The 26,663-nt window shown below is 34.0% G+C and overlaps 5 protein-coding genes across 5 annotated transcripts; 1 reads left to right on the top strand and 4 right to left on the bottom strand.

Annotated features, from left to right (window-relative positions):
- Window positions 1–4,945: 4,945 nt before the first annotated feature.
- On the bottom strand, window positions 4,946–5,516 carry LOC110609954 (protein GLUTAMINE DUMPER 4). Its single transcript, XM_021749808.2, has one exon. The coding sequence runs from the start codon at window positions 5,467–5,469 to the stop codon at window positions 5,152–5,154; it is 318 nt and encodes a 105-aa protein (XP_021605500.1). The 5' UTR covers window positions 5,470–5,516; the 3' UTR covers window positions 4,946–5,151.
- Window positions 5,517–6,689: 1,173 nt separating this feature from the next.
- Window positions 6,690–7,639, bottom strand: LOC110610025 (biogenesis of lysosome-related organelles complex 1 subunit 2). Its single transcript, XM_021749893.2, has 2 exons — window positions 7,242–7,639; window positions 6,690–7,140 (listed from the first exon to the last, which is right to left on the bottom strand). Exons 1-2 carry the CDS (start codon window positions 7,341–7,343, stop codon window positions 6,880–6,882), a joined length of 363 nt encoding a protein of 120 aa, XP_021605585.1. The 5' UTR covers window positions 7,344–7,639; the 3' UTR covers window positions 6,690–6,879.
- A 2,312-nt stretch (window positions 7,640–9,951) lies between these two features.
- LOC110603782 (protein GLUTAMINE DUMPER 3) lies at window positions 9,952–10,272 on the bottom strand. The gene has a single exon (XM_021741691.1). It carries the CDS (start codon window positions 10,270–10,272, stop codon window positions 9,952–9,954), a length of 321 nt encoding a protein of 106 aa, XP_021597383.1.
- A 7,540-nt stretch (window positions 10,273–17,812) lies between these two features.
- LOC110604729 (zinc finger protein CONSTANS-LIKE 2) lies at window positions 17,813–20,126 on the bottom strand. The gene is made up of 2 exons (XM_021743013.2): window positions 19,252–20,126; window positions 17,813–18,412 (listed from the first exon to the last, which is right to left on the bottom strand). Exons 1-2 carry the CDS (start codon window positions 20,035–20,037, stop codon window positions 18,053–18,055), a joined length of 1,146 nt encoding a protein of 381 aa, XP_021598705.1. The 5' UTR covers window positions 20,038–20,126; the 3' UTR covers window positions 17,813–18,052.
- A 2,001-nt stretch (window positions 20,127–22,127) lies between these two features.
- On the top strand, window positions 22,128–25,982 carry LOC110610106 (F-box/FBD/LRR-repeat protein At1g13570). The gene is made up of 4 exons (XM_021749976.2): window positions 22,128–22,294; window positions 24,135–25,076; window positions 25,195–25,353; window positions 25,513–25,982. The coding sequence occupies exons 2-4, from the start codon at window positions 24,213–24,215 to the stop codon at window positions 25,786–25,788; spliced, it is 1,299 nt and encodes a 432-aa protein (XP_021605668.1). The 5' UTR covers window positions 22,128–22,294; window positions 24,135–24,212; the 3' UTR covers window positions 25,789–25,982.
- The last annotated feature ends 681 nt before the right edge of the window (window positions 25,983–26,663 follow it).

Genomic DNA, 26,663 nt, shown 5'->3' on the forward strand with positions numbered 1-26,663 from the left:
CAGAGACCCTAACCCCACTCAACGCCTCCAGAGCCGAAGTGCTCATGGCAGTCCAAAACAACAAATTCCTTTAATGGCCGAAGCCCATGAGGGCCGAAGCAAACCAGAGAGATCCTGACAAATACTGTCAGTACCATCGTACACATGGCCATGATACCAATAATTGCTACCAGCTGATCAGCGAAATCGAGAGGCTAATAAAAAGGGGGCATCTCAGGAATTTTGTGAAAAAATCGGAGGGAGAAAGGTCTCAGCAGAACCCTGCAACAGAGAGACCCAGGAGGATCGGGAAGGACGATCCTCTCATTCCGATAGGGGGCTCGGATATGAAAAAGAGGGGTATCCAAATACTACCAAGAAAAAAAAATTTTTAGAGTGGAAGGAGTAATACTGGACTCTAGGTTAATGACATCAGAGAGTTTTGGGCTATCCATGGAGGAATGAAGAGCGTACTTTGAAAACGGCGGGGCAGAAGGACGGAGCTAGCAATACGCGCAGAGAGCAGAGAAGAGTGAGAGTTTTGAAAAACTGAGAGAATTTGAAATTTGAAACAGTAATGTGAAGAGGAGACGTTTTAAGGGTGTAATACCCGGCTAGATTCCGGCATCGGAATCTCTACCTTCCGGCAGAATCTTCGTTAGAATCTGAAATTCTGAAGATGCAAGAGGCTTCTAGAGGGGTAAAATGTGTTTTCTAAAACGATTTCACATGATTTTATGGTTTTAAATGGAAAAGAATTGAGTTTTGAAAAGAAAAGATCAAGGAGGCGTTTGCCAGGTTCGGCCTCCGAAAGTGAAGTTCGGCCGCCGAACATGGGAAGGTTTTGGGAGCGCTTTTGGCCTCTGAAAGCTTTGTTTGAACGAACCAAGGTTCGGCTGCCGAACCTCAAGTTCGGCCGCCGAACATGCATGAGTTTAGGGGGCACGTTAGGCTGCCGAAGGTCTTTGACTAGGCCACCTATAAAGAGCCCTCAGATCGGAAATGGGCGAGTTTTCTCCCCATTCTCGAGCTCAGGTGAGTTTACACACTCCTTTGGTCGTTTTCATGCTTTCTCTACCCATCCCTCAAGTTTTCATGAGTTCTACCCTTGTCTTGAAGTTTTGAAGCTTAAATAGGAGTTTTGGGAGCTTGGAGGCTTTTGGAGCTTGGATCCTCCACACCTCCGAGTTAGGGATCGCACCACCCCTCGATCTTCAAGAGGTAAGTGTAGATCCTTGCTTTCCTCATGTTTTAATGGAGTTTTAAGTAAGTTTAAAGATGTTTTGATGGTTGAGTATGGGTAGATATGCATGTTTAGGTTTATGTGGGTTTTATACCCAATGTATGTTATGTGATATTTGTGTTGAGGAGTTTATGTTAGTTTATGCTCCTTTATGCATGTGGGAGAGTGTATGCATGATTGGGAGAGAGCAAGTAAGGTTTTGAGTAGTTTTGATGGTTTTGGCTTATATGGGTCATAAGCTATTTATGTATGCTTTATGATGTTCTTTGTTGGAGTTTAAGCTTGTTTAAGCTCCTTTGTGCATGATTAAGGGTTTATGCATGTTTTTAAGAGGTTGGATGCTTGTTTGGGGTGTTTGGAAGGTTTGGAGGCTTGTGTGCATTAAGGGCTGAGTTCTGGATGAACTCAAGTTCGGCCGCCGAAGGTGGTTTCGGCTGTCGAACCTGCCTATGGATGCATGGATTGGCCGCCTAACCTTGCCTCCGAAAGTTGTGTTTCGGATCTGGAGCAGACTTTCGGCCGCCGAAGGTAATGTTCGGCCGCCGAAAGTGCCTGACTTTCGGATCTGGAGAGAGGGTTCGGCCGCCGAAAGTGCCCCCGAACCTGCATGGCTTTCGGCTCTGGAAGGGACCTTCGGCCGCCGAAAGTGCCCTGTCCAGCCCTTTCATGGTTGTTTTCTATGCATGTTTTGAGGATGTTTGAGGGGGGTTTTTGGGTAGTTGTTTATGAGGTGTTTAGAGTGTGTTTGGCACCTCATTCGAGTCCACCTGTGTAGGATTGGACCCGAGGGACCGAGGAGGCCATCAGTGTTAGCTGTTGCAGAGTCAGTCCAGCGTCTGCCGAGGCGAGTAGAACTAAAACTTAATCTTTTATTTTACGAAATCAAATGCCTAAAGCATGTTCATGCATCATGATTATATGTAATAGGTTGATTGCACTAGTTACACGAATATGACGCATTGCATTATTTTCTGTTGATGTGGATGGACCAAGGCGACCCCAATAGCCCTATATATGTTATGTTAATGAAGTCCTGAGGAGCCCCACCGAGGGCCGGGCATAATGAAGTCCTGAGGAGCCCGAAGGGCCGGGCATAATGAAGTCCTGAGGAGCCCAAAGGGCCGGGCACCATGTTATGTTACAGACAGAGGGAGTTTTGGTGGTCATGTCCATCCGTTATGTGAAATGTTTGTGCTGTGACGCATTTCATAAAAGCATATAATTAATGAACTGTTTTATTGCTTCTACTCACTGGACTTTTTAGCTCACCCCTTTCCCCTAACCCCAGGTTTGCAGGTCTGAGGAAGATTGGGAAGTCTCAAGAGTTAAGGTTGTGGCTTTGTAATAGCTTAGTATGTTAGTGTGGACATGTATTGTAAATCGATATAATGAATTATAAGATAATATAATGTAATGTAACGTATAGTAGAGTTATGTTTATGGATTAGTACTGTGCTTGGCCCTAAGACTTGGTTAGTCCCTGTTTAGTACATGATGTATGTTATGTCAGATGTTGAGTTGAGTTTGAACCAAACTGGTGGCATGTATTGTTTACCACGCTATGGTATTTTGATGAGGACCCTAGTGGAGGTCTTATGTTTGTGGTTTGATGCATGCACAGGTTAGGTTCTAGTTTTTTGGATGTAATCCCAGCTTGATGTATGTTATGTTGACCCAGCTAGAGTTTTGATGAGAGCTCTAGTAGGGGGGTTCTTTTATGGCTACAGTGATGTTGCATACAGGTCAAGCTCGGTGTTTGTATCAGATGTTTAAGTATTTATATTAATGTTTTGATCATGTATGGGATTTGACCAAGTGATAGGAGGTATGTTTGGCTTGCTACTGGTCCCGGCGGCTTTAAGCCGATCTGGATCCTAGCGCCGGTAGAGGTTCGGGCCGTTACAGAGGGATATCGGTTTCCGGGTCGTTACAAAGGGAAACTATCCTTGGGCCTCGCAGTAATAATTATTCTCGATGTTTACCCCCTCATCATTCATGAAATAACTGATGAGAATGTAAAGGGGCAATTGATGACCGCTGGACTTCACCATCTCGATATAAGGCCCAGCCCATGATCGCAAACTTAATCCAAGGGTTGAAAGGCGTCTTCAACAAGTCGGCCTGGACTACCCGGCCTCGAGGTCGGTCCTCCCGTGGGCCTCATTCTTCTCACACACATCTCAGTTTGGAGGTCCAGTGTGATGAGGGATAACCGGCCCGTACACCCAGCAAAATTGCTTACACGCGTGCTAGGGAGGGAATTAAATAGCCGTTTAGCATGGAGCAGGCGACTGCCATTCCTGTACGTACGAATCCGTATAGCAGAGGCAGATGGTCCAATAATAGCAAGGCCGTTATGCGTTACTAGCAGACAAAAAGGAAAAGGATAAAGGGAGAGAAGCACCTTATCCTCAGACTAAGCTTACCTAACTATTGTAAACCCCTTTTTTTCTGGATCTCAGATCATCACATGCTGAATGGCAATTACTTGTTTATGCATGGTGAATATGAGCTCTTACTTTAGAGATCATGACAGATATGATTTCACCAAAGAAAAACCTGTAGAAGATCCATACATGTCTCCCACTCACAAGTCCAACCTTGTTATCTCTGCAAATTAAATGCATCAAATAGCCTTATGAATCTTATTTTTCACAACTCTTTAATTTTTGCATTCCACTCCGTCAACTAGAGACTAAGAAATATGAAATTTTATTCAAATAAAAATTGTTAATCTAAAAACAAAAATAAATTAAAGTTAAAATTAAATTAGTCATTGGAATTATATCTATGTATAGGTGCTGTTATTGGAAGGAAAACAGCGGCGGTAAATTGGATCATGTTGGGTGGGGCTGCCGACAAAGGCCGCAACTTGAAACCGCACCAATTGAGAAACACGACCAAGTAGTGTCCGATTGCCATCAACAACCAAATACTGAGAAATCAAATCAAATCAAATATTAGGATGATGTGGAATGCACTTGTTTTAACTTGTATTGGTTTCTTTCATTAATTTTCTCTGACTCTGCTGCTTCCATTATTATTAGTATGTTAATTGCATCTCCGAGCCGCCACGTCTTCTGAACCTAATCCAATACAAAAAGATAGCCACTAAATCTGAGGCTCTCTTTTCCTTAATTAAATCATTGACCACGTTTTGCATCAGCTAATTTTGCAACGTTGATTCAGGGATGAATGGGCAAAGAAGCTGCCCCATTTCTTATAGATAATGCATCTGGAACATGCCCCATAACTCTATATATACTTACATTACTTGATTTTATGTGATGTAAATGTGATTTTTCACTGAAATTCGCATATAAAACTAAAATATCATTAATGTTGTGAAATATTTTTAAAAGAACTATTACATGAATAAGGAAAATTCTTACTGGTATTTCATGACTGAAACGTGAATTTTCCTGTGATCTAGTAGCTGCCCATTTCACCATGGTTTCCCAATGGGTAAAACCTTGAATATTCTGGAATTTAAACATAGCTCTGATTGATGGCCAGCTGATCCTGACCTGAAAAGGTCTCCTTACATCATCCGACAGAAATTTTTGTCATTCTGATCTCTGCAATGTCTTTCTGCGGCATTTGCACAAGCCGACAAAGTTCCCTGTGAACAATTTGAACATGGTCCTAAAACGAATCTCTTGGTTTCATAAGTTTAGTTGAGTGATTCTTGATGTTTATAAAAGTGAAAAGAAGAGAGAGATCTGATATTGAGAAGATTGAAATTGAATCCATCGCGTGATTTGGTACAAAAATCCTGAAATATATTTATATATATATGCATCCTGAAAATATCATCCTCGTCACACTCATCACTTTACATTTTCCGCCAGCAACTCAAAATTGATGCGAGAAAAGAAAAAAAACAAAAAAAAAAAGAAAGAGAAGGGTGTCTTGAGACTGCGTAGAACTTAAACTCGTTCTTCATTGTAGCAATTGCAAGAGATAGGCTTCGGCTTAGCCAAGTATTTAGGATTCTCATCACCAGCCATGATCACTACAATCTTTGGCTCAGAGTCTTCTACTTGCTTGACTGGTTTCTCTTCATCATGAGCCTGTGTTGCTGAATTGGACAAAGACCTCCTGTAGGAGCAGGCGAGGATTATCAAGGCAACAGTGATGAGTCCCAACACGAGTGCCAGCCCACCAAAGAGGAAAGGCATGGGAGAGTTCCAGTGCCAGAATCCAACACCACCACAACTTGCTGTGGAGTTGCTTGTAGGCCTCATTCCGCTCTCGCTCTATCTCTCTTTTGCTAAGTGCAATGAGATGATAGTTGTCTAGTGTGTGGGTCTTTATAGCACTAACCTTCGGTTCTGTTGTCATGATTTATTTTGAAAAAAAAAAAAAATTAAATTCTAATAAAACCATATGTGAATTTTTTTTAAATGAAAATTTTATAAATTAAAAAATAAATAAACTCTTTCGTTTTCAATAAAGAATTTAATTAAATTATTATAAAATCCTTGGAATCTTTATTTTAAACAGGGGTAAATAAAGGTAAAGTTGCATAGTGCTCGGATTAGAACAAAGGAAAAAAGAAGAATTGGCTTTTTGCAGTTACCAAGAAGCCATTGGCATTATAGAAATAAGAAAAGAAAGAGATGGTTCTTTCTTGGGCTCCACTGGTTGTGGCCGCGTAGAATATTTATCTTACTCAAAGAGGACACTTTGTTTTTTCCCTAGTACTAGCTGCTTCTTGCTTGCCTTTTCAGGCCGCCGCGTCCTCCAAGCATTAAACAATGTCAAGTGTAGTGTGAAACCATTTCTGACGCAAGAATAAGATAGCATAACATATCAAAGTCTGGGTTCTTGCTGCCAGATCTGTTATCCATCCCGAAACGACATTTCTGCTCTGACTAGGAAACTTCTTGAAATTCTTATGGCTCAGATTCACATTTACGAAACACGATTTGTTCTTTTCCAGGGAATGTCAATACTGTTAAAACATAAGCAATAAATTCTCGAGATTTCTTTACGAAAAAGGAAAGAACTATTTTTCATTTGTAACTCCATCTAATGAGTTACAAAAGAAAAGAAAAATCATTTTCATGATGAAGACATTACTTCAGTATACAAAAAAAAAAAACTTTGTTTAAGGATGGAAAAATTATGAAAGAGACAAAGCCAGTCATGAGGTCAAGAAAATATGAACCATTCTCGAAATTTCCTTAGAGATGAGAAACGTTACAGAGAACAACATTTTCTTTGGACAACTGAAACAAGGAACCAAAGGATGGAAATTGAAGCCCTTTATCTCTCTGGTATGCTGTCTTTGGCAAGCCAGTACATCACTTTATATTAGTGATTGCCCACACTCAACCTCAATCTCAACTAGATTAAAGCTAGCATACACTCTTTTTAAAGCATTTCATACAATTATTGAATAAGGTTTATAATTGATCTTTATGAACAACTACCCTGGAAGGATATCAAAATCAATCTTCAATTAGAGTATCAAGATCAAATTTTTATTAAAGAAGAATGAGTACAGAATAGAAATTCCCACAATCAAATAGAACATTGGAACTAAACAACCAAATTTCCAGGGAAACAGCAATACCTTCCATAAACCATTCTCAATATCTGATCCTATGCACAGAAAGTATCTATGTTGCACAAGAATTCAAAAGAAACTTTCATTCATGAAGGTATACAGATTGCACTTTAAACTCTAACAAGGAAACGTATTTATCAAGTACTGAAATTACAGCCTCAAATTCAGTCACTTGCCGCTCTATTGCATCAATTTGCTGAACATATTCATCAAAATTACCACTTTTTGATTTCAAATACTCCACAAAAATCCTCAATCCAGAAGCCACATCCCCAAAAACTTTGTACTCTTCAGCCACTCTTTGATTCATTTTCTCCAAAAGTTCCATCTGATGATTAGTGCCCTAAAACCATGAAGAACAAATATACAAATTCAAATATAATCAATTTGGAAGAAAAGTAAGCGACTATAGAAAGATTAGGTTTCTGGGTTTGAAACTGATACCTCAAGTTCAGCTTTTACCATGGTGGACACATTGGTGAAGATATCGTTCAATGATTCAGCAAGCTCATCCTTTTCTACTTCCTCATCCTTTCCCGCATCCATGTTTAGGTGCAGTTGGAGTTGATGAGATGCCGAGATCTGTTCTAAAAACGGAACACCTTCTCTCGGTTTGCGGTGAAATCTTCAGTAAAAGGTTGTTGTTGATGGGAGGAGTTTTCAGGTGGCAAATGTTGCCGGAGACGGTCGGAAAGGAGAGGTGTTTCGGGTTGTTTCTCTTACGTCGATGGAAGAAGGCTGGGACGGGCGGGAACCGGTTGCTTCGGAAAAGTATAATTATTATTATTATTATTATTTTATTGTTTATTTAATATTGTGATTTTTTATCGGATAATATTGTAGTTATATGATTAAATCTATTTTCAGGCAAAAAATTATTTTATTGTTTTTAGTGTTTTTAGACAAAGACTTATTTTTTCTAAAAAAAAAAAAAGACTATTTTGAAACTAAGACGGACTTACTAAAATTAATTTTAAAATTATTTTTTATTCTTTTTATTGGAATAAAGTATAATTATTATATATAATTTAATGAACGTTGAGGAATAATGGGGTGTGTGTATATATATATATATATAAGAATCTTATTTTAAATTTTAAATATTAGCATGATTCTTAATCTGAAAAGAAATTAAATTAAAAACACAGAATAAGGAGCATAAATAAAGCAAAAGAAAATAAAAATTAAAGATACCATTTGCACTACTCAATCACTTACCCATCTGCCTAATTAAATTTAGACTAGCTACTTTCTATGGACTATGCTCCTACTCAGATTCTTCATTCTCGTGCATGTACACCTCTGATGCTGTGGGCTTATAGGCAACTAAGAGGATCAATCTCAATCAACTTCTCTAAGAGCCCCCCCCCCCCCCCAAAGAAAAAAAAAATTAGTGGAAGTTGGTATCATTGATGATGCAAAATGCACTTATCTACACTCATCAACACAGCTTTTTTACTTACTTCTTTGTCAATTTCACACTTAACCCTCTAATGATTTCTGTCTCCCAATACGTATTATTAAAAACAAGGAATTACTTTCAAACTCACTTTAAAAAAAAAAAAAGAAAAAAAAGAAAAAATTACTGTAATTTTTTTTTTAAGGGAAGAAGATAAGATGATTTATTAAAATTTATTTAAAATTGCAAAATTAACCTACCCCAACTAATTATAACACCTAATTTTTTAACCTAATACGGCGGTTTCTCACTTGTGTCAAAGATAGTTGGCTAATGACAAGCTTGGAAGACCCGTTTGATGACTATTTTGGATAAATTTGAAGACCTAATCATGGGTCTAGGGTAACTAAGTCAGCTTAGTTTATGTTTAATTTGGTTTTTCTCCAACACCCCCACTTCAGTATTAATTTCTACCTTTTTCTTTTAATAATAATGCTGATTTCTTTCCAATTTTCAATAAATTAAAATCATGAGACGCCTTACTGTAAAAATGGAGGGCGATTAATCAATAATACTGCAATAATCAGACCTGTATTATTATATCAAGACACTTTATAAGTTTAAATTGTAATGCCCTCAATTACTCTAATTTAACATGTCTTAAGAAAAGATATGATTTTAATCAGATAAATAAATATTAAATAAATTAACTGTTTATTATTAATAAACTCTTCATAAAAAAAAATATTTATTAACGCGTCAAATATGGACAGAAATATAAAATCTAACCACCGTTGAAAACAAAACTTCCATTTTTTCTTCAACTTCTCGTAGCTTCTTCTTCAACTTTTCAACCTTTTAACTTTTAACATTTTAAACATTTTAATTTTACACTATTATTCACCTTATTTATTAAACTTATTAATATTATTCACTTAATATAGATACATATGCTATTCCGTAATTTTATATAGAACATATATCGTATTTCGACCATGTATTATATTTCATCTACTCGTAGATTTATTAGTTATCAGAAAACTATCTAATAATATATATGGATTAACGTATATCGTATTAAAATGGCATTCAAACATTGCTATAAATTTGAACATGTCATGCCGCTAATTAAACATATTAAAAAATAAAATTATAATTAAAACAATTTTAATAATATATATATTTCTCTCTTGAATTGATGTGAAGATTATGATGGAATGCATGATGATCTGATAAGCCTAACACTATAATTGTTAGATGATCAGAATGTGAAAACTCGAAACTTGCTGTAGCAATACAAATCATACGTATATGTAACTGACTGTGATTTATCAACCATAAAAGATTTTCATGTCACCCAGCAGAAATTTCTCAGCCTATCGTCTCTTTTTCTTTTTCAAACAAATATGCACACTCATAATTAATGAAGAATGAAGTTTTTATCGTAAGATAAGTTCTTACAGGTTATCTAAAACATTGTACTAGTAATTAATCTTGTTCAATTTCCCTTAAACATGATTGAATTCTTTCAAGCAAGTCATGCATATCGGAGATTTGAAATAACATATGCTAGAGAAAATTAATTAACAACATCGATCCTTGATTAAGTTCTCATCAATTTACATATATGTAGCCGAAAATTCCAAGAACAACAACACAAAAGCCTAATAAATCTCATTAAAAAGTAGTAAAAAACAAAGAACTATATGCAAAGTACGTGGCAGAAGCCTAAAAGATGGATGATGGATCTAAGTTTTAACAGGTGCGAGCCACCGGCTTAGCCAAGTAAGTAGGGTTATGATCACCAGCCATGACGACAACAATCTTGGGCTCCATCTCCAAGGGTTGAAACGTGACTTGCTTGTTATGAGATTTTTCTTGAGCCTCATGATCAGGAAGTGAATCGGATGGTGATGTTTTGTAAGAGCAAGCTAGAATAAGCAATGCCATGGCGATGAGTCCTAACAGCAGAGCTAGCCCAGCAAAGAGGTAAGGGAGTGGAGAGTTCCAGTGCTGGAATTCGCCGCCATCTGCACCACCACTAGTAGTAGAGTTGCTTGCAGCTGCAGGCCTCATATCGATCTTTAATTTCTCTCTCAAAATCTCTTTTCTTTCTCTTTCTTTCTTTCTTGTAATATTTATAGAAGTAAGCTGAGGTTTCTACAGTGCCTGGATTTCCATTGTTTTTATCCAAGAAATAGGATGGTGATGGTGATGAAGATGATTGTTGTTTCTTGGACTCTACTTATACAAAGGGGCCCTTGCCCATTGATTTCCATGGAAGTTTCGTGTGTAGTTGAGTGGGAGCCAAAATTACCCTCCCTTTTTCCTTGACAATTTTTCTTTTTCTATTTCGAAACTATTTTCACATTAATTATCAAACAAGTATATATTAATTCGATTGATTGTTAAATTAATTTATAATATATATAGTATAAATAAAAAAATATTCTTATATATTTAAATTATTTATAAAAATGTAATTTAATTAATGTAAATTAAATTTTATTACTATAACTATTCTAAAAATATCTGTACTATGTTAATTGTATTATGACAATGAATTTACGTAATTAATGGCCTACTAATCTTTCAAAAGAAAAAAAAAAAACAAAAAGGAATTAATTAATGTCTCACTAATATTTGATAATAAAAAAAAATCAAAAAACCCTTCTCTAAAACTTACAACCAGATGTATTATTTTATTTATATGAGTTCGAATATATTAAAAAATAAAATATTTTTAATAAATATTTATTATTTATACAAGCAAATTCTCGATTTTACTTAATAGAAAAAATTGTAAATTTATGTTATTTTTTTAATTTGTAAAAATATGACTTTTATATCCTTAGAAAGACTCTTTCATAGATCACTATTTTTCAAGTCCTTTTAGAAAAATTAAAACTTTTTAGAATTAACGTTTGTTTGTTTGCAAAAAAAATACTTATATTTTAAAAATATTTTCTGTGCAGAAAATAACTTAGCATTTCTGTAAAAAAATATTTTTTAATAAAAATATAAAAAATATCTTTCCTTAAGACTCCTTTGATTTACGAAAAATAATTTATATCTAAAAAGTATTTTCTGTAAAAAATATTTTATATAAAAAATATTTTCTGTGGAGAATATTTTTCACTAATGTAATTTATTTTTTATTTATAATTTTAATTTAAAAAATAAAATTTATTAAAAAATTTATATATAATGGTCTTAAAAAAATGTTAAAACTTTTTTTTTAAATAATTTTTCTTAAACTAATTTATTTTTTTAATTAATTAAAAATTATTTTCTATTGAATAAATTTTTTTAGTTGGTCCAAACACTAAAACATATGAAAAAAATTTAAAAAAAAATTTCTTTTATAAAATAAATAGAACTTAAGATAATTTATTTTATATTGTTTAATTATAATTTAAAATATAAAATATATTAATAAATTTATATATAAAGTTCTTTAACAACATGAAAATATGAAAAATATTTTTCATTAAAATAATTTATTTTTTATTATGTAATTTTCATTTAAAAAATAAAATATATTAACAAATTTATATATAAAATTTTTAACGAGAACTTCAAAATATAAAAAATAATTTCTCTTCTCATAAGATCATGAAGTTATTTTTTAAAATTATTTAAAAAATTATTTTTTTATTAATTAAATTTTTTACATACTCTAAATATTAAAAAATATAAAAAATATTTTTAAAAAAATATCTTCCATAAATATATATATTTTTTTTGAAATGGAGATTAGAAAATTGATAAAGTAGAAGTTGAGATCTATTAAATTTAATCAGATATACTTACTATCGCCAGATTAAATATGTGAGTGCAATAGAATTTTTTATTATATATCTTTTAAATTTTTTCCTCACCTCTAACAAAATTACGAAACGTTTTTTGTATTATAAGACAATATTGCGTGGAAGTTTGTCTAATAAGTAGCTATTGCTATACCATATATAACAATTTCATTTAAGTTCATGTGTAAATATTATCTGAATCTAGACTATATATTAAATACTAATTAATTTCTTTCTTTATTTTAGTATTTTAATTAATTAAATGTGATAAAATTGTTTTTCAAAAGAAATGTGATGAAATTGTAATATCTAAGATTTATAACAACATTATCACAATCGTGTCTATTTAATAATATTTATATTTAATATTAAATTATAATAATTAATATAATGATGAAGCAACCAATTTGCAAGAAAATAAAAATAAAATGAATATAATAAAAATATTTATCTTAATTCGATTTATGATAAATTGAAATATTTTTAAAATTTAAATAAATAATTTTTGTAAAATAAATTAAATTGATTTTAATATTTATTGAATTCACACTTTCCATGGATATAAATTCATTAATTTGTAGGAATCCCTTAGCCACACGTTTTCCTTTACTTGTCCCTGCTGCCTCTCGCTCAAACACGCTTAGGAATTGAAACATTATTTATTTATTTCCAAATCTAAAAATTAATTCAAGATAAAAATAAATAAATAAATATAATGAAAATTATAATTAAATATATACATTCAATATATTTATGAATTAGCCTTATAATTAATCGATTGAAAAATCCAAAATTCAATCATAGCATGTGGCTATGGGAGAATTATATATGTATCAGTAAAAAAATTGACTAAAATTAATTTTTCTCTTTCACATGAATATTAATTTTTATTAACAAATGCTCTGAAAATTACTTGCTACAATACATGCATAAAGCGCTTTTAACAAACAAATTAAAAGGATTAAATTATTTTTTAATTTAAAAATTATTTTTTTAATATAATGGATAAAAATAAATTTATATAATTAATATAAAATAATAATTATTTAAAGTAAGTGATGAGCTGATAAAAAAAATGGAATAATAAAAATTTAATGAAATGATATATAGTTTTACTCGTGGAAAAGAAAACTTAAATATTATAGGTTTAAATTTTTTGTCAAAATTTATTTTCTTAATTACACGGCTAAATTTTATAAAAAGCAGTTAAAAAAATCAATTTAGTATATTTTATTACATCTATAGCAGGATTATGTATTTACGAGCCGATATTATCAAAATTTTATAAAATTTAATAATTAATTCTATTTTTTTATTGTAAAAAATAAATATAAAAATAAAAATACATAATTTTTATAAACATTTTATTACACTCATTTATTTTTTTACTTACTTGAGTGTTAAGTATTAGAAAGAAGGCTAAACTGTTAATCACCTCCAGCTTTTTTTTTGTACAAATTAATTAATGGCAGTACAATTTCATAAAATTAATTTTTTTAATGATTTTATGTCTTATAATATTAATATCATGTTTAAACCACTAAATAAAAAATATATTTTTTAATAACTTACATTGAAATAAGGACTTTATTTTCCCTTAAGAATTAAGTTTGTTTATATATCATGATATTTTTAAAGTTATATTATTCATAATATTAAAATATTTTTATTAATTAAATTTAATATCCAGTGTAGTATATATACCTATTTTTTTTAATGTTAGAAAACAAACACTTTTTAACTGATAAGCTAATTAATAAGTTTTAAACTTAATTATATATAAACAATTGTGATTAATTATTGGTGGCAACACGAGGAACATGGAGAAGAGGTTGGGAATATGGGTAGCTTAGCTAACTGGTTTTCTAAAAGATGGAATGAGGAATGATATAAAAACGAGTTAAATTATGAGGATAATGGGGAAAAAAGGATTAATTAGGCAAAAAAGCACAGTGGAATTTAATTTATGAATCAAAGCATGAAGATGCTTCAGAACTATAAATATATATATATATATATGATGGATTTTGAAAGATGCAAAATTCCGTTTAAAAGCAGTGAGAATGGCATTAATTATAATGGACAAGTCTGAGTAGGCCGTCGTGTCACAGTTGATTCTGAATTCAACTCTCCGATTCTCATACTCTTAATTAAAGAAAGAAACAGAAGGATTGAATTTTGTAGGCAGTGGAACATTATCATGGCTTAGAACAAAGCTGGAAATTCTGTGGGAAGGGCTTATGGGCCAAGCCTTATTTTGGACAAAAATTGGGCCCTTTAAGTTGGAAATTTTGGATAATTTGTGAAAAGCTCTACTTTTCTTTCTGATTCCAGATCACCAGATACAATACAAGGCCCTGCCTTCCCTCGTTTTCAGCTGCTACTATAATCAAACAGGTTGTTGTTTCCATTTCTTGCCACAGTACACTCCAGAGACCTGGATTCTTATGTGACTCTTCGGTTTTTCCTTGCATGCCATTGGATAGAAAAATTTTGTGGTGGTTTTTTTTTTCTGCTGAAATTATTAATGCTGCTGGTCAGGATGTGCAATGCCAATTCATCCATGACAAAAGCAATAGGGTGAACGCTCAAGGCAGATTCTTCTGTTGTCCAACTGTGTTTGGACCAAATTGAAAACTCTATTTTGGGTCTTGTATAATTTGATGAAGGGATGAATTTTGAAATCTTGTTTTGCAAGATTCTATTCTAATCTTTTTCAATTCCACTGATACACCTGGGTTGAATGTTGAATTGGTAACTTTAGTTACAATGCATAAGTTGCAGATACATTAACTACAAGTCGTCAAATGAGCTTGCAGAAATTGATATTCTAAGGATTTCTACATCAGGCTGAAAAAGTGAGCAAAAACTAGAAAAGTTTACTGTTTGAGTGGTTTCAATTCAAAATGATGGTATCATGTATTTTTGGCCATCCAGCATTAGCTTTTCGAATACGCTTTTTATCTTTTTCTTTTTAGGTTTACTTGCACTCCACCTGCTTCTATGTTAGAAGTGGAAAAGTGCAGTAGTGCACTTAACCTTTTCTATGGATGACCACTGCTCTTCATTCTCTGCCTCCCTTTTTAATATTTGACATTTGCTTCTCTTTCCACCTCAATCTTAAAAGGGGTATTATATATTTGTGTAAAATGTGATCATTGATTGAGAACTCAGAGATGCTGTGGGATAGATGAAGTAGGCAAGTCCTTCAAGAGCATTTCATGATCACAAGTACCTAAATATCATTGATTGGGAATTTTTTGTGACCAGTGGAGTTGATTAAACAGCATAAACTTGAAAAGCTGCTGTTTTAGAATTGTCTGCTCCTGATTGTCCAACAAAACAAGAGGCCTCTAAACATCTTATCCAGTTTTTCCTTTGATTTCTATTTATATTTATTTTTGAAGTACAAGTCTTAGTTTGTATAAGTAAAGGAAATATAAGGAATTAAGGATGCTCAACAAGTGATTGGGTGGAAATTCTGCATTGGATACTTTGAGGACCCCAGGATCAGTTGGGACCTCATAAAAAGGTAAGCTTGACTAGGCTTTGGTGATATTTAGAACACGACAAGGAATCAAGCGTTTGAGCTATCTGACAAGAGGCCTCCTGATTCTTTCCACTTTCTATGGCTGAACTTTGTTCTCTCTTATCTTTTTTTACTTCATAAAAGTGAAAAGTGCAATCCACTTTTCTAAAAATCATTGCTGCTACTACACTCTGGACTTTCTTTTTCTTTTTTTGTTCTTTTTTGTATTTTCATTAGCTTTAGCTTTTTGTCATCTAAGTCGAAAACTAGCAACTATTATTGTCAAAATGAATTATTTTTCTATAAGATACAAGGAATGTTGCATTATCTAGAACCATATGGTTGAATGAATTGCCAGAAACACGATCACATATAGTAAAATCTATCTTGAGTTAGTATATGATGTGTTCCACTTAGAATTTCCAAGTTTTCTTTTCCTATGTCAGTTGAAGTCTATCAGATTGTTGATTGAGGGAATCATCTTATGGTAATTCTAGCAAGACTGATCTTAGGAAACTAAGGTTCTTTTTTTGAAGGGTATCCTAGTGCATAAGCTCTTTCCCTGCCTGCTTTAGAGAGGGTTATATATATACAGTCGTACCAATGTGTTGTGAGGAGGATTGGGCTGCAATAGAGTTGCTTTATTGTTGTACCAAGATGCACCCTTTGTCATTTGCTTTCCTTAGACATTTTTTTTTAGAGATGATACATTCTAAATGTGTTCTTGGGCTTGGAGCCTTCATCTCAAGCAACCTTTCAAACACTAGTTAGTATGTGTGGAAGCTGACTCACTTGAGTTGCATAGGCAGTGAACTGTCAATTTAGCATATAGATGAATGCATATCTTTGGTGGAAAGTACCAAAGGCAATAAAGCTAGAATCTGAAGCCAAGACCTATAGTAGTGGAGAAATTGACGAAACGTAGATGATGGGTAGCATTAGATTGGAAATGTGACTCAAATCAATACCTCTGAAGTTTGGTCAGTTTGAGTACTAGAGTTGAGTTACAGTTTTGTGGTATTTAATATGAGGGGCTCATTTCCATGTGGTTGAACTTTGTTTTCCATATGCAAGAAAAATGAAAAAGTACAGTATGCTTTTAAGATATGTGAGAGCTTCTATCCTTCACCTGTGTGGGACATCCCATGAACTGCTCTACTATTTCACTTGATGCAAAAATGCTGGAGGACTGAGGATCCTAAATGAATGCGTAGATGTTATTTTATCATCGATAGATATATCAATTTTTGTTGTCGCATCATTGACAACAGTAAGAATCCTAGTCTGAAGTGCTCACTGAGTGGACATAAAGCTCTGATATCTTGCAAATACCATTGCAGAAATGGATACTTCAAGGTCCCAAAGCTCAATAAGGACCTCAATTTTAAAGTGAAAAGCACAGCTATCTCCTATTGCATTCACAGAATACACTAGTATGTAGCATCAAAGCTGGAAGTGATTTCCTCCTCAAAAACCTCTCACTTAGCCTTTATGTGTTGCAATTCTTTTTTCATTTCGTTTACCTGTTTGTGAATGAAAACAAAAGGTGCATTATGCTTTTGGTGGACGTCTGAATGCTCCATAGAATATATCATGATAAGAAAGATGACTTTTTTTTTTGGGTAATTTCTCCGCTACTAGGTGCAAGTGGATATGCTTTAGGAAAATGCCCTTGCTGATATGACCATATATCAATGCCCTGTTACTATTGAAGTGTTTGCTGTTTTTTTTTTTTTTTTGCTATAGTATGATAATTAATGGTGCCAATTATTATCTACATCACTCTCCACTTCCACACTTAATTTTACCTTATATTTTTTTCACAGTTACGCTCATTCCTTTTGTTTAATTTTTTCTCCTGTATAGAGTTGCAAGATTACACCGTAAGCAAATTGAGTATAGTGTTCTCATTTTCCAACACTGTTCTTCATATGACATAGTTAGGTGTAGATGTGTGGAATGTAGACTTTAAATGAAAATGTCACAACTTGAGCTCCCTTTTTTCTTTTGTAGACCTGGACATTCCATTGATTGTCATGGTTGAAAAAAGAATTGGACATATTCAGATTATGGTACAAAAATGGTCATCTCTGGCAAAACGAGCAAATTTAAGTTGGACTGTTTCATCCAAAAGCTTGAAAGCTCCATGGGCCTCCAGTAATTACAGAAAACAAAAAGCTACTATGTAAGATTACTGCACGTCTTTGGACCCTTAGTTTCTGCTGGCAAGCACTTCAGTCTTTCACTTTTTGTATCAAACACAATACTTAGATGTGTATAGCTCATATAAGGAAAATGATGATTCAAAAATTATAAGTATACAGGAATTTACAAGGTAGGAGCATCTTGAATAAGACAAATTAACAAAACCACTAAACAGATATCTCTCTGATCGAAATCAATTAGATGCAGAAACATACAGTATTAGTACTACAGCTTCAGTAATAACTAGTAGAACCCTCATCTAAACAAGTGTTCTTTAATTTTTTTGACCTTAAACTATCTTTTGATGCAGGACTTAGAAAGACGGGACAATGCCGTATCCAGCTTCAGCCATCAGTGTTGTGGAGAACATCTGATCCACTTCAACTTCTACATCTGTTCTCTTTGCAAATCGGCCTTTGATCCTGGGTCTGGTCTCTGCATACGCCTTCCTTGAAGCATACCTGATTGTCTTCTCAAATTTCCTTGTCTTCTTTTTCTCTCTGTATCTTAGCACCCTTGCCTCCCTGTCCCTTGGACTGAGTTGGGATGGCATTGGCATGGGAGGACTGGAGAAAAGATCGATTGTCCCTTTTGGAGGTCTTGGGTGCGAGATCGATGCCTCAGTCATCGTTGAATCAGGTACCACTCCAACATCCATTGATGAAATGGAGACCTAATTACAGAAATAAAATAATTGTTTAGGATTAGATTAGAATCTCATTCGGTTTTGAGGAATTATTTGCAACATTTCTAATTATTTTCCTTAATCACATGCTATATGCAAATAAAACAGTAATGAGAAAAGAATCTAGAATTCCAAATACCTTTGCAAACTCAAGGAACACAGTTTTAATAATTTTCTTTAATCTATCTTCTAATAGTAGCCAAATGGAACAGTAGTAATTCATAGAATTCTCCTGAAAACATCTAGTCAAAGATCCATAATTTGCAAATTTTACCTTATTTAGTACCTAAACCTTCATCTGTTTCTATCTGAACCAAAAAGTAGAATCCACATCCATTTACTATATAATGCAGAATCAAAATGCCAAATAATGACTTGGAAGAAAAGGGGAAAAGAAAGATAAGTGCTATAAACACTTGTGCCATTAGATTCCTCCCTTTTAGAGGAGAAAGGTAAAGGAAAAGGGAAAAAGAGCTGCTCTAAAGTGCAGAAAATATCATAAAAGTATACCTTTTGGAATTTTTATTTGAATATAGAGAATTTAAAGGAAAAAAAAAGTAGAATATGATCCTTGTATCCGTGCAATTGTGACATGTACAACCAAGTAACATGTATATGACTAGCTGGCTACAATTAATTAATCATGCTATATTTAACAGAGCTTGTCCCTAATTAAGTAATTAACATAGCTCAAGTCATACATCCAGAGATTCATCAGAAAAAAGGGGAAAAAAAGAAAGAAACCCACATAGAGACCTTTATCAATTGATTTCAGGCAGGAATTAATAATGCATATATCTAAATTAAGCAAAGAAATTAAAACATACACTATGGCTAATTGATCCATTGTAGCTGTAAGCAGCTTTTGATGAGGACTCAAACTCCAACCCCAAGTGGAAATTATGATATTGTTGATGAAGCTGATCTTTTCCTGCTGCTTCTGCACACTGAACAGGCACAACACTGTCACCTCCATAGCAGCTCTTCTGATGAGGAACACTGTAGTGCTGAAGATTGTTCTGATCAGAATACTGATTCTGATCACCACATGAATTTGAATTATACTCCACAAGATCCAAATACTCATCCACCTCTCCACCACCAAACAAGAAGCCATTATTGTTCTGCCCGTTGCTATTCTTCGCAGTATTTAGCAGCAGCCATGAAGCTGCTTCATCTTCCTCCTCTTCACCAACTCCCTCTTCTCCCTCCTGGGTCATGAACATATCTTCAGTGGTCTCACCAGTAGCTGGCCCTACTTGGGGACCGTAAAGGCAGCCGGAAATCGGCAGAATTGGGACACGTTGGTGGCGGCGAGCCAATGGGTTCGCTGAATGGATATCTGCATCACAGGCTGTGCAGAGAGACGCTGCGTCTGCCTTGCATAGAAAGGCAGCCGGAGCACGCTCACATGCCTCACAAACCCACACACGTTCATGCCGGGATGCTACTCGGTTGGCAGCATGCACGCGAGCATCGCAACCGGCGCAGAGGTAGGCTGAGTCTGCCCGGCAGTACACAGTGCAAGCAGCTGCACGACAAGTGTCACAAACGCGTGCCCAGTTGTTACTGGCGCCGCCACCGCCGTCACCGGCGTTCTCGTTCTTCAACATAACTTGTGAGCGAGTAGGATGAAATGGCAATGGTTTTTTTAGTGGGAGCTGAGAGTGAAAGCAGAGAGCAGTGCAAGGAAGTGAGGGGCAGGGGGTGAAAAAACACTATGTAAACGCAAGTGGGAAGGAGAGAATCCTTCGCGTGGCACGTGGCTAAAATTTAGTGGTGTAGTAAAGTAGTTGCATTATCTTGTGGTTGGTTGCGTTTTAAGGTGGGCCCTAGTAATGTCTGAGTTGGCAGCTTTGGCTTTTAATGTAAGCGGAGTAATGGGACTTAGTGTCCCGAGTAGAGGAGGAAGAGGTACTCGCTTTCTAATGAGAACGCCTGTCCTTGTCGAACTCGAGGGGGTCCGCTTTGTATTCAGATCAGATTCTGAGTACACGTGGCAAACGCAGAATACCTGAGTTCATGTTGATTTGGAAGGGGTAACATGTGAATACATGTGGTAATGGTGTGGGTGGTTGAAGGTTTGTGGGACTTTAGTCTGTGTAAATATGTATACTATTTAAATCATCGTTTGATAATTTTGACGTGGATTGTCAATCTGACACATAGAGAGGGTCCCTCTTAATCAATCTCTCTACTTGGACACCTTGGGAAGAGGTTGCAGTATAATTTTTATTATTAAAAATTTACTGTTTTTGTTTAAAAAACAACTTACAAATATTTCCAAAAAGAGTATATTGAGCATTGTACTATCAATGTATCCTTGGGTGTGATTATACAATTTTGCATTTAAATTAAATAAGAACAAAAATCTTTGTCACCCACCTCAACTAATTATCATGCAATCCCTATGATCTTTTACAACTTAGGGTAAGGATCGACTTTGAAATCATTATCAAATTGACATAGGAAATTATATGAAATTGGAGGTTTTGCTGAATTTTAATAAGATTTGATTCAGTTAATATAAACAAAAAAGATAAAAATTTAAACTACTAAATTGGGTCAATTAGAATTGAACTGGAGTCACAAGAGAAAAGAAGAGAAGACTGCAGCATCTAATGTTGCTTTCCTCGTCAAAGCTTAGCTGATGTGGAATCCAAAAACGTCCACACCTGGAGAAGGGAAGCTGAGTCGGACAGCCCTAAGAGAAATTCATCCAGCCAATACCATGGTGCCACACTACTGCAGAGTGGATTAGGATGCACCTCCACCACGAGCTCAGAGTCAAGAGCTATCTCATCCATGTCTTCTGGCTTCAACCATTACACACTTCTCTAATTAACCCCACCCACAAGTCTTTAAGTCTTTAATGCTGCCTATCCTCATTTTATTTAATAATTCGTTAATTAAGGAATATCAGTCGATACACTTGTTTTTTTTTTATTTATATTCTCTGTTATTTCATGAAAAGTATTTTATATGAGATAATTAAATATATAAAATATTGATAATAGTATAAATTAGTAATGAGAACTTAATTCGATTAGTTAAAAGATACAGCGTTATTTCTAGAATTTCAAGTTTGAATCCTATCACTCTTATTTATTGTTTAATATTTTATTAAAAACTTTAAAGACTTTGAAGTAATAAAAAAATAAAAAATTATTTGAATTGCATCATAAAAGCATATAAAAGTTTGAAATTTTTTACGTTGACAGACTTGATCTCATTTATGATGCATATAAAAGTTTGAAATTTCTAACGTTTACATATTTAATGTAATGATAAGTACATAATTAATAAAAAAATTTAAATATTTTTATTTAAAAAAAAATTGAGTCTTACACATTTATACAAATAGATTTGGGTGTGGCGATTGCCTGAAAAGCCCATTTTATAACAATTAAAGAAGTCTTGTTTTAGAAAGGCCCAACTGGACAAACAACAAAATTGAAAAATATTTCCCCAGATTTTTCATTGTGCTTGCAAAAACAACCCATTATTGCGTTCGGAAGAAGCCATTCACACAGTTTATATAATTAGTTCTAAATTTTATAATTATCACTTTATATAAAACTAAATTTAATAATTATTAATTAAAATGTTTATTATACATTAATTATTTTTTAATTTAAAATTTTAATTTAATACTCACAGACTTATCCTCATTAGAAGCATTTTTTTCTTTAATTACAAATTTAAAAATATATTATCAAAACCTTCTTTTTTATCCCTTTTAAATAAAAATGGGAACCCCAGCCCTTTTGCGCACTGGGTCCACACACTCGAGCACTGAGACACACTCTTCGGCTTCTCCGGCTCCAGGCTCTGATGATCACCGTTACCGATCACCTGCCTCTACCCACGGTAACATCTCCATCTCCTCTTGTTCATTCTCTTTCTAATTCATTTATATATACATTGATCAGCTTAGATCTATTTTGATAAGCTTCGATCTCTGTTTTGTTGGATTTTAATGGGAATGGAAGCTATACTTCTATGTGCGTTACCTTATTGAGATAGTTTATAGAAGAGGGTATGTTCTGATTATTTTCTTTGCATAAGATGTTGAGAAATGAGAATTATTAAGAAATGATCCATTTGCTTGGCGGAGAAAAAGTAGGAAAAAAATTAGGGCATTTTTCATTTGGAACCCCTTCCCCTTCGCATCATTATTATTAGTTAAAGAATAATAAGGCGATATGGGTTGGTCTGTATGTCCCAAATGACCATGAAAAATCTTTCCGTTTTTGCTTTTTTTAACCCTATACCAAGTTTATTTCCCTGTTTGATCCTTACGAGGCTCTCTTAGAGTTGAGTTTTATGGACTATCTTTTATTTTTGTTTTCATGTGTGACATGTATGATCAAGTTGAAATGGCGAGTGATGTGGGCCTGAATGTGTTTAGCTGATGTGAACTTCTAATGCTTTAAGTGGATTTCTGCTAAATTATGTATGAGGAAACAGCTTGGTGGAGGGAGTTGGTGTTAGTTATAACATTTCTGTCGATTGTCCCTTTGAGTTTAATTGGAGTAGGGCAATAGATATGCATGGTAAGTAGTGTTGTATAGAGGTTTGCTTGATCATGTTAACTTTGGAATTTGGCTTATATTGAGATGGGCCTAATGATACACCATTTAATCTTATTGGTACATTTATCACGTTTCAGAAGTTCACTTGAGTTGCTTGCAATATTCAGAGGGTTAAATGGATGCCAGCTTTTGTTAACCGTAGATAATGAGCATTTTTCCTTTTCCTCCTAAAGTTACCACTTGTAAATGCTCTTGGGTGAGAGAATTCTTGTGGATACACATAATATTCCCTCATGCTAGACTTGGGTCACTCTCAAATGGATTATCAGCATTTGTAATTGAGTGATTTTGGTGTCTTTTGGCTAGTATGTTGTTTTTCTACACTTGCTTTCTCTTTGTCACTATCACTCATGCACACTTGGAATGCAAATGCTTGCACGCTGTTGTATTTTTTATGAAGGTTTTCTTCCTCTTCCAAACACCCTCCCATAAAATGGAAAAAATTACTATTTCATCCCTATAATATAGAGGAACTCGTTAGTTAGTCCTTTGATTTTGAAAAATACATTAAGAACATACCTGAGAATTTAAAAAGTCTACTAATTAATCCATTTGTTACTATTAGCCTTCAAGTGTAGCAAAAAAGTATAAAATGCCTTTAATATTGAGAGACTAATTAGTAGACATTTTTATAAAACTGAGAGACTAATTAATGAATTTTTTTTCATACAACAGGAACTAAATAATAAAATTAATTTAATGATTAGTTAGTAGATTTTTTAAAATTTCAGAAACATTGTAATGTATTTTTTAAAATCAAGGACTAACTAATGAGGTTCTCCATACTACATGGGTTAAATGGTAAATTTCCCCCAAAAGAAAAAAACATTTTTAATGGTCTTTCTTCATCTTCCAAACAACCCCTCAAACCCCCCCCCAAAAAAAATAAAATAAAATAAAAAAACCACGATGTACACTCACACTCCTTTTTAGATTAGAGAGCAGCTTTCCCCCAAAATTTTTATTTTATTTACTATTACAAAAGATACTAGCTTGCTGTTGTTACAATTCCTATGCTCATTTCTTCTAGCTTGTAAATTTTGCTCTCTTTCTCCTAATTATTGGCTTAATAATGTTAATATACAGATTATCATGATGAATCCTATGTTTTGCAGGTTTGTATGTTCTCTCTCTGAAGAATCTGCTGCTATGTGTTGAAAACCGTTTTTTTGATTCTGCCCAAGAATCAACCTATGAACAATACAAGGAAACATCACAAGTCTACTGAGATGGAAAACCAAACAAAGATAGATAGGATCAGTAAACTACCATGGGATGTATTAGATAGCATCCTTGTGCATCTACCACTACGAGAGGCGGCTAGGACTAGTATATTGTCGACCAAATGGAGATATAAGTGGACTGGCCTTTCTCAGTTTGTTTTTGATGATAAATGCATCAGTAGTTCTTTATCAGATAAGAGAGCCAGATGGGTGGAGATTATGAAAATCATTAATAGGGTTCGATCAAATCATCGTGGTCCAATAGAGAAGTTCAAGCTTGCTGCTTATTGCTGTCCAACCTATTCTGATTTTGATCAGTGGATAGCTTTTTTAACAGAGAAAGGAATTAAGGAGTTAATTATCCAGGATTTCAGTTTTACAAAACGCTTTAAGCTGCCTTCTAGTGTTTTCTGTTGTCCAAAGCTCAGTTGCCTGGAGCTTTTTGGCTGTATAGTTAAGCTTCCTGCTCTTTTCAAAGGATTTGATTGCCTTAGAATCCTCAAGCTTAGTCAAGTATTTATAGTAAGTGATACACTTGAAAGTTTGATCTGCAATTGCCCTGTTCTTGAGAGATTAACTCTGTTGAACATCGACAATTTAGATTTTGTAAGGATCCATAATCCAAACCTAAAATACTTGAAACTAGATTCTAAATTTGAAGATATCTGTTTTGGATATAATCCACTACTAGTTAGTGTTGATATTCGCATGGTTCGTATGTATGGTCGGACAAGGCCTCGGTGTCCTGAGCAAAGGAAAGATTGCAATTTAGTCAGAGTTTTAGGCAGTCTAGATGGTATAGACAGGCTCAGTTTGCATGGTCGATTTCTTGAGGTATTATTTGTATACGTGAAACTTTGTTCCATTTTACCTGTATATTTATATTATTTTCTGACAAATGTTAGACTAAATAAGATCATCTAATGTACTATCCTTCATGGTTTGTTCGCAGTTTCTAGCTATTGAGGATGTCCCACAAAAACTTCCTACGATGCTTAACTGCCTCTCAGCGCTTGAGCTAAAGGAAGTGAGGTTTGCCTGTCTAGGAGATGTTATGGCTTCAATTTCTATACTTAGAAGCTCTCCGAATTTAAAAGATCTTCTCATCACGGTGAGTTATTTGAAAAAACTGCTGTAAAGGCAATACATATGGAATTTTTAGGTCAGTACTCAATAGTTGTAAGAAATAAATTAACGGATGTTTGTGTTTGCATGGTCCACGGAAATTTGCATAGCGTAAAGATGATTTACATCTTGTTTTCCTGTGTAGGTGGACACTTCGAATGAGATATATAAACCTGTTATGGATTTTTTCACATCACAGTGCCTCTGTGATTTCTATATAAACCAACTCAAAGCAGTGAAAATTAGAGGCATTGTTGGCACAAGAACTGAATGGGAATTCATAAAACTTTTGCTTGCTCGTTCGCCATTGTTGGAATCAATGACTATTGTAAGATACAGAGGTGAAAGGATTTCAGAATCAGTGTTGTTGCAACTTGAGCGAGCTTCAGAGCATGTGAAGTTTGTAAGTTTAACGCTATAAGCCTTTCATTTTCAAGGTTTCCGTTTGTAAATAATGACTGGAACAGGAAAGAGTCTTGCATTGTAAATTTGATTCTCTCTTTTGCACTGTTAATACTTGTTTATGGCTTTCTAGTATCAACTATATGTAAATAAGTGCTCTTTCCTTTTTTGTGCCTGAAAATACAAATATCTAGAGATATGGTTCAAGGTGTACTTTATGGCTGCATGTCCGAAAAGGGTGTTTTGTTTTTTCCCCACAAGTTCTGCAACTCAGCACGTAGACACATTAGCCATGGGATTCTGGAGGGTTAATATGTCTCTTTGGATTTTTGTATATGCTGAGATTTTACTTGTGCCTTTTGGTGGTTATGATAGTTGTGCTCCGGCAGCAGGTGCCATTTCCTTCAATGGCTGCCGCAACTCTTTGTATAAATTGTTTGTCAGATGATTCCATGAGGAGGAGCTATTTGTAAATTAAATTCAAGCAAAGGATTAAGTTTATGTTGGTTTTTCTTTGACTAACGATATGGAGATGACCTATGAAAACATCAATGTTAAAAATATTGATAAGTAAAATATGTTAAGTATAATATTGCAACAGATGGAGAATTGGAGAAATTTTTGTTGGTAATTTTTAAAAAAATTAGTATTATAAAAATAAAGGTTCTAAAGTATGTAAATGTAAACATCATTGAATTATTTGGTAGACAGTAAGACTTGTATATTAACTCGGGTAGGGTCATTTGTTATTCTTTTATTGACTTTTTATTACTGGAAAAAATTCACAAGGTTTGGGTCTGGGCCCAGCCCATTGTCTCGTCCATGGATGTATTTCAACGTTTATTTATTTATTTATTTTTAAATCTATAGAAAGTAATATATATATATTCCAGG

Source organism: Manihot esculenta, chromosome 2 (genome assembly GCF_001659605.2).
Source record: "Manihot esculenta cultivar AM560-2 chromosome 2, M.esculenta_v8, whole genome shotgun sequence".
NCBI classification, from domain to species: Eukaryota; Viridiplantae; Streptophyta; class Magnoliopsida; order Malpighiales; family Euphorbiaceae; genus Manihot; species Manihot esculenta.

Excerpts from the sequence above, each read along its gene's own strand:
- LOC110610025 (XM_021749893.2), bottom strand. The coding sequence starts at position 7,343 with ATGGATGCGGGAAAGGATGAGGAAGTAGAAAAGGATGAGCTTGCTGAA. Across the intron at positions 7,141-7,241 it reads TGGTAAAAGCTGAACTTGAG|GGCACTAATCATCAGATGGA; the intron begins GTATCAGTTTCA and ends TCATGGTTTTAG.
- LOC110604729 (XM_021743013.2), bottom strand. The coding sequence starts at position 20,037 with ATGTTGAAGAACGAGAACGCCGGTGACGGCGGTGGCGGCGCCAGTAAC. Across the intron at positions 18,413-19,251 it reads ATGGATCAATTAGCCATAGT|GTCTCCATTTCATCAATGGA; the intron begins GTATGTTTTAAT and ends TTCTGTAATTAG.
- LOC110610106 (XM_021749976.2), top strand. The coding sequence starts at position 24,213 with ATGAACAATACAAGGAAACATCACAAGTCTACTGAGATGGAAAACCAA. Across the intron at positions 25,077-25,194 it reads TGCATGGTCGATTTCTTGAG|TTTCTAGCTATTGAGGATGT; the intron begins GTATTATTTGTA and ends GTTTGTTCGCAG. Across the intron at positions 25,354-25,512 it reads TAAAAGATCTTCTCATCACG|GTGGACACTTCGAATGAGAT; the intron begins GTGAGTTATTTG and ends TTTCCTGTGTAG.
- LOC110603782 (XM_021741691.1), bottom strand. The coding sequence starts at position 10,272 with ATGAGGCCTGCAGCTGCAAGCAACTCTACTACTAGTGGTGGTGCAGAT.
- LOC110609954 (XM_021749808.2), bottom strand. The coding sequence starts at position 5,469 with ATGAGGCCTACAAGCAACTCCACAGCAAGTTGTGGTGGTGTTGGATTC.